The sequence below is a fragment of the Micropterus dolomieu genome, linkage group LG01, assembly GCF_021292245.1.
Source record: "Micropterus dolomieu isolate WLL.071019.BEF.003 ecotype Adirondacks linkage group LG01, ASM2129224v1, whole genome shotgun sequence".
Taxonomy (NCBI): domain Eukaryota; kingdom Metazoa; phylum Chordata; class Actinopteri; order Centrarchiformes; family Centrarchidae; genus Micropterus; species Micropterus dolomieu.
The window spans coordinates 1,350,942-1,358,103 of record NC_060150.1 but is presented as its reverse complement, the minus strand read 5'-3'; the positions used below and the strand labels follow the sequence as shown (position 1 = coordinate 1,358,103).

At 45.5% G+C, this 7,162-nt stretch overlaps 1 protein-coding gene across 1 annotated transcript in view; it reads right to left on the bottom strand.

The window, feature by feature from the left end:
* Positions 1 to 1,514: 1,514 nt before the first annotated feature.
* LOC123970914 (BCL-6 corepressor-like) overlaps positions 1,515 to 7,162 on the bottom strand; it is a 31,013-nt gene continuing 25,365 nt past the window's right edge. The window contains exons 7-8 of the mRNA XM_046049309.1: positions 6,359 to 6,702; positions 1,515 to 1,706 (exon numbers count right to left, since the gene is read on the bottom strand). Of these exons, the coding sequence (XP_045905265.1) occupies positions 1,515 to 1,706; positions 6,359 to 6,702 (536 nt within the window). The remainder of the gene's footprint in view (positions 1,707 to 6,358; positions 6,703 to 7,162) is intronic.

The window sequence follows — 7,162 nt, the reverse complement described above, 5'->3', positions numbered from 1 at the left end:
GGTTTTCGGCACGGTTTAGTGGGTATCTCGTTCCCATAGTGTCGTAACCGACGCAGTTCGAGTTCCCTCGAAGGGGAACGTCTCGGGTTACGTATGTAACCCTGGTTCCCCGAGAAGGGGAACGAGAGACTGCGTCGGCCCGCCGCACCTCTCTCCCCGCCTGAAGCGCCTGCTTCATAGTTTAAGCTAATGATGAGTGTGTACAGGTGTGCTTTATACTCCTCCGGTTATTCCGTCACACCGTACCGTTCTAGCAACAAGCCAATAGGATTGGAGTGATTTCATTCACGTTCAGACCTGCTTCGCCTAGAGGCGTTCCCATAGTGTCGTAACCGACGCAGTCTCTCGTTCCCCTTCTCGGGGAACCAGGGTTACATACGTAACCCGAGACGATTCCCTCACAGGGTAAAATGAGGTTTCTTCTCAGGGTAAAATGAGGTTTCTTCTCAGTGTAAAAAGAGATTCCCTCACAGGGTAAAATCAGGTTTCTTCTCAGGGTAAAATGAGGTTTCTTCTCAAGGTAAAATGAGGTTTCTCCTCAGGGTGAAATGAGGTTAGTTCTCGGGGTAAAATTTATTTTTTTTTGTCTGGGTAACATGAGGTTTCTCCTCGGGATAAAATGAGGTTTCTTCTCAAGGTAAAATGAGGTGAAATGCAGTTTCAAATGAAACGACGGGATGAGGAAAACAGGTTTATAATTTTTTCCTTTCTTGACATTTTGTGTTTATTTTGTATTTTTATTAAACAGAAAATGCTACGAAAGTTTGCGCATTCACGGCTTGTACACATTTCCCAGCTAAAACTATGGGGGAGGCCTGAGCTACACTATCGGACTATCACCAAAGTGGTATTAAGACACAGAACGGGCCGGCGGTTGGTGGTTAGCATGTTAACTATAGTGGATATCTATGCAGGACAACACATAGACATCTTTGACACGACATCAGAACTTTTACTTGTTCACATTCTGTCTGATCTGGAAACGAAACTGATTAGCGATATGATCAATTCAGCTAACGTGTACAAATCTAAATCACATTGATTGGTTACAGTAAGTACATTTAGCCTAAAAACTAACAATTTCAAATAACAATAATTATTTTAAAAGAGATTTTTACAAAAAATCTAATTGTACAGTGAAATCTCTCTCTCTCTCTTATGGGATAGCTTTTATTCATTTTGTCATGTCATGTGTTCCTTTTCTTTATCTGAACAAGTTCTAATGTCAGAGAGGTTCAGATTGCTGTGAGCTTTGAAGGAAGGCCATCAAAATCTACAACAGCTCTTCTCCAGTACACTATGCTTTTAGCTAGCTACCCTGATGATGAGTAATAGTGTAAAACAATTAGTGAATGTCCTTTCATTTTGAAGTAAAAAAATATTCTAAAATTCAATCACTTACACTAATACACAAAGAATTTCTGCACACATACTTCCTGTTCACAAACCAACAAAACCTTTTCTGAATAAAACCAACGCTGCAGTAGCCCTTTGACCCCACCCACTCCACCTGTTCACACATCTGGGTGTGTTTCTGACTTTTTTACCTCATATCCCAGGCGGGCGGCACGCTGCAGCAGTGTCTCTCCAGCATTTTTGTTCACAATAAGTCGGCGGACTTCAGGAGGGGCGGGCCGGGTGATGTGTGTGTGATGCGGTGAGGGAGCGAGACGGCCAGGGGAGCGAGACGGGTCAGACAGAGACACCTGTGTGGAGAAAGAGAGACATTTAAAGTTATTAGCATGCACTCGAGGATTGTTTTTATTTCCCACAAAGCAATTAAACACACCCAAAAAACAGCCGCTTGCTCTCTTTCTACATCCATCACTGTCAGATGTTTTCCCTTAAACACACACACACACACACACACACACACAGACACACACACAGACACAGACACACACACACACAGACACACACACACACACACACACACACACACAGACACACACACACACACACACACACACAGTCCTAGTTTTCCAGGCTTGGATGAAAATAGCGCTGTCACCACCTCCGCTCCCAAGCCTCTGTTTTTGTGTGTATAAGTGTGTGTATGTGTGAGCACTATAGATAGATAGAGAGAGAGAGAGAGAGAGATGTGTGTGCGCGCGTTTGAAGCCCGAGGCTGATGACAGAAAGCTCAGGAGGAGAAGATGGAGGAGGAGAAGAGGAGGGAGGAGGATTCCTCTTAAAGTAAAAGACAGAGCGAGGGAGAAACAAATGAGAAGTCTTCACTGTCTGCATGCCTAGCTCGCTTTCTCCCACTTTATTTTGTTTCCTCAAGCTCATTGTTGCATGATGTTGCGTGTTGTTGTCATTCAGGATCAGACTTTGACTCTACAGTAGAAGAAAGAACAGCTTCTCCCAGGACCAGTAATGTTTCTGTCTCCTGATGAGTTCCCCATGGCTCTGTTTTAGGTCCTCTTTTCTTTATGTGTCCTCTCACTGAGCTCTTTTGTTCAAACATATCACCGTTCATGTCAGACACAACACGACATCAACCAGATATCAAACTGGCCTGACAGATGCGATCTATTGCAGTTTCTTGATTGACCCTCGCTGTCTCTGTCGCTACGGTTATCTAGCTAGCTTAGTGTTTCCATTGGTAATGCATTTACATTATTTAATTTTCTCTTCTGTGACGGCAAACGCAAAAACTTTCAGTAACTATTCTGCTTAAATAGCTATGTTAAATGTGCATATGCAACTTAACTACGCCTCACGATGTAAATATGTCTTGAGAAGATTCAACTGGAAAATTCTGATTCGGGTACAGACCTAGTACTTTTAGTACTAACACTAGCAGTGCCGCTAAACCAACAAAAGGAAGTTCTTTTTTCTGCAGCGAGTTAATTATTTTGACATCAGGGTTAATGTGTGTGTGTGACAGACGCTTGTGGTAATAAATGACTGCGGCGCCCAGCAGCCTCTAGAGAGCCTCTAACGTCCATCTCCAGGGCTTCCAGGTGCAGGAGTGCCTTGCTCAGCGGCTCTGCCACAGAATTTGAACCAGACACCTTTCAGATTTAAGAGGAATCAGCACACACTGACTGATTTCTACCATATTACATTCAAAACTCCCCTTAAATTTTGGTAACTTGATTCCATATAGTATGTTTGTCCTCTGGAGTTATAAATTAAAATGTGTTTTTGTGCTTAAATGGAGGCAAATTTTAAAATTTTTATTTCATATTTTTCTTCATGAAAGCTCAAATTAATTGAATTTGTGTGTATTTTCTAAACGAGGATAATCAGAGGCAGGTAGAAACGAATGGAAAGCTGCATCGCTGAGCTGCTGACGCCACGTCAACCGTCTCCGCCGCTTAGCAGCCAGACAGCATGTGCGTGTTAATGTGTTTGTGTGTGTAATGTGTGTGCGCAGGCGTCTGTCAAACGAAGCAGCTCACCGCCACGCATCGGCAAACAGGATGCGAGCTTTGCCCTGGAGGTGTGTGTGTGTGTGTTTTGGTGTGTGTGTTTTCTAGCGCAGCAGGCTCAGAAAAGGAGGAGGAGGTTCGAGCGAGAGCCGAGCGAAAGAGAGCGTGAGAGAGAGGCAGACAGCGTGTGTGTGTTAAGTGTGTGTTTTGGTGTGTGTGTGTGAGTCCTCGCTGCCCTGAGGAAATCTCCGGTGCAGCAGCTGTCAAAACGGCACAAGCCGCCGCCGCACACACACCAAAACACACACACACTTACACACACACACACACAGTACATGTGGAGAATATTATTCTTCCTCCCATAACCTTCAATCACTCCATCCCTCCCTCCTTCGCTAGCTCGCTCTCGCGTTCACTTTAATCTGCAGTGAATTGAATTACCCTCACACACGCACACACGCGCACACACACTAAGTAAACACACACACACACACACAGTCCCTGCTGAGTTTTCCCAGCGAGCTCCAATCAGGACGATAATTGCAACGATTAACAGAGAGGGACGAAAGAAAGGAAGGAGGAAAAACAGAAATAAAACAGAAGAATTGACTTGTGGTTTTGACTGTTTGGCATTTTCTCAAAAAAACATCAAAATCTTACAATACTTGTTAATGTAACATTGTATTGTTTCATCTCTGTAACTGTCACTTCTGCGTTTCAACTCTCGATATTTAAGTATAAGCGCGTAAAAATTAAATCACAAAAGTTATTCCACATGTAAATTAGGTCGGTATCAAACCTCAATACTGTTCAGGTACCGACCAAAATGTGTCAGAGCACGGCTGTAGCACTCGAGTCAGGTCTCGAAGCGTTTCTTTCTCTTGAATCAGTCTCAGTCTTGTTGATATTTTTACTCTGACTTGTCAAAGGTTCGCTCTTGTTGCCATCTCTCGTTGTTTTGAGAGTCATAAGAGCCGTTTGGTCCGTTGTTTTAACATGTCTCAAGGTTTTCTTGACCAGGACTCGTGGTTTCCTGGGTATCCTGACCAGGACTCTTGGTACAGTAGGTATCTTGACCGGGACTCTAGGTCTCATGGGTGTCTTGACCGGGACTCTTGTTCCCCTGTGTATCTTGACCGGGACTCTTGTTCTCCTGTGTATCTTGACCGGGACTCTTGGTCTCCTGGGTGTCTTGACCGGGACTCTTGGTCTCCTCTGTATCTTCCCCGGGACGCCAGGTCTTATGGGTATCTTGCTCGGGACTCTAGGTCTTATGGGTATCTTGACCGGGACTCTAGGTCTTATGGGTATCTTGACCGGGACTCTTGGTCTCCTCTGTATCTTCCCCGGGACTGTTGGTCTCCTGGGTATCTTGACCGGGACTCTTGGTCTCCTGGGTATCTTCCCCGGGACGCCAGGTCTTATGGGTATCTTGACCGGGACTGTTGGTCTCCTGGGTATCTTGACCGGGACTGTTGGTCTCCTGGGTATCTTGACCGGGACTGTTGGTCTCCTGGGTATCTTGACCGGGACTGTTGGTCTCCTGGGTATCTTGACCGGGACTCTTGGTGTCCTGGGTATCTTGACCGGGACTCTTGGTGTCCTGGGTGTCTTGACCGGGACTCTTGGTCTCCTGGGTGTCTTGACCGGGACTCTTGGTCTCCTCTGTATCTTCCCCGGGACGCCAGGTCTTATGGGTATCTTGACCGGGACTCTTGGTCTCCTGGGTATCTTGACCGGGACTCTTGGTCTCCTGGGTGTCTTGACCGGGACTCTTGGTCTCCTGGGTGTCTTGACCGGGACTCTTGGTCTCCTGGGTGTCTTGACCGGGACTCTTGGTCTCCTGGGTGTCTTGACCCGGAATAGGTCCCTTTGTTTATTTTGCAATTTTATTGCTTTTTGGCAGTATTGGATTTTTTCCAGGGTCACCATCAGAACAAAGGAAACAGTGATAATGATCATTTTGCTTCTTAATGAAAGAAGGTTCTGGGTTCAGACAGTTTTGGTGAGGCGATGGGTGGATGGTGAGTTTGATGTCAGATCTAAAGATTTTACGTTATAAATTTGGATTAAACTGCTGCAGACTGAGTCAAATGCTCTGCATTGTTTAAATATTAATTATATTTATATTAATATATATATTATTTAACATTTTAACTGTTTGCTGTAAAACATCAGCAACATCAGAATCAGAGACTCTGAGCTGAACTCTCAGCTGTTTCTGTGTGTTTCCAAGAGCACATGGGAAAACAAACGCTCCTGAATTTCCCCTGAGAGGATGTGCCTTCACGCATCTCCATACCAGAGGAAGAAAACAAGCGAGTCCACGTCTGATCTGCAGATGCGTTTGATTTGAGTCTTGCATGCTCTGAACCGTACATTCTCCTGTTTTCGGTTTGGGTGGTTTTTGCCTTAGTTTTGTTGTAAATGTGAATTGATATGAAGCAAGAAACTAAGCGCCCCCCCCACATTCTCTCCTGGGTGTCTGTGCCGGTGCACTGAAGCTTGTGGGTGTCAGTTTGAGTCACATCATTCGACTCTTTTTTTTACCCCAACTGTCTAAAAAGTGAAATTAAAAAAGTTTAGCAAAAACACTAAAGCAAGCACAGGCATCAGGGGGAAAGAGTGCTGATTAAATAAGAGTAGCTAAGCCTCAAAACATTCTCGCTTCTTTACAAGTATTCATGTAGACAAGCAGCATGTGTCATATGTGTGCTTCGTGTGAAGCTGGACGACACAGAGCGGCCCTGGTCGAAAGCTAGATATGTTCCTTGAGTTTTATTTTGCACAATGTAAACACAACTAACACTCGAGGAGGAAACACTGAAGATTATTGGAGGTGGGCAACTCACAACGTCAACGCAGAAAATGTCTGTTAACTTGCGTTAACTGGCCCTTTAAGGACTGTGAAACTTAACGATAATCATGTGAAAGTTTCCGCCACCACAGTCATCAAACTAAAAACGCTCCTCACTCACCTTTCCACTCTCCTCCTCATTGTCGGTTTCACCCCTGTCTCTGCCCTCGTCCCTCGCCGTCTCTCCTCCCGTGTGCTTGGTTTTGCAGGAACGCTTGCCTTTCGGCTTGTTGAGGTCGTCATCCTGGCATCGGAAGGGATGGGGGTCAGGTGAGGAAGAGGCAGAAGGAAGAGGAGATAAGGAATGGAGGAAAGTGGAAACCCTGCGGCTCTCCCTCAGCTTCTGATGCTTGTCCTGGAGGCGGGAGGAGGCGAGCGAGGATGCAGGGGAAGGTTGCCGGGGGGCGGAGCTGCACAGCTGCGGAGGGAGATGGGCGGGAGAGGAGGGCGGAGCCACGTGGAAAACTGAAAGAAAGACACGTAGAAAGAAGAAGTCAGTGCCCATTGCTTTCACGCCTAATACATTACTGCTGGCCTACAGCCATGCTAGCATCTTTGTGAGGCTTTGAGCTAAATGCTAACATCAGCATGCTATCATGCTCAATACGTCAATGCTAACTTGCCGATGTTTAGCTGGCATCTTAGGTAACGTGTTGGCACGCTACCAATTCACGTTGAACACACAGTACAGCTGAGGATGATGGGAATGTTGTTAGTTCTGCAGGTGTTTGGTGTTAACAGGTTGACCTGACGGTGGCGCTAGGGGACAAGTCAGAGGATCACCAAAGTTACTACAGTTCATCCTGAGGGAGACAATAGCACGATTCTGAATCGATTCACAAATGTAAAATATCTATTTTCTAAATATTAATTGAAAACGTAATGTTGGCGGAATGCCAAAGTGAGGAAGTGCAGCACCCGGACG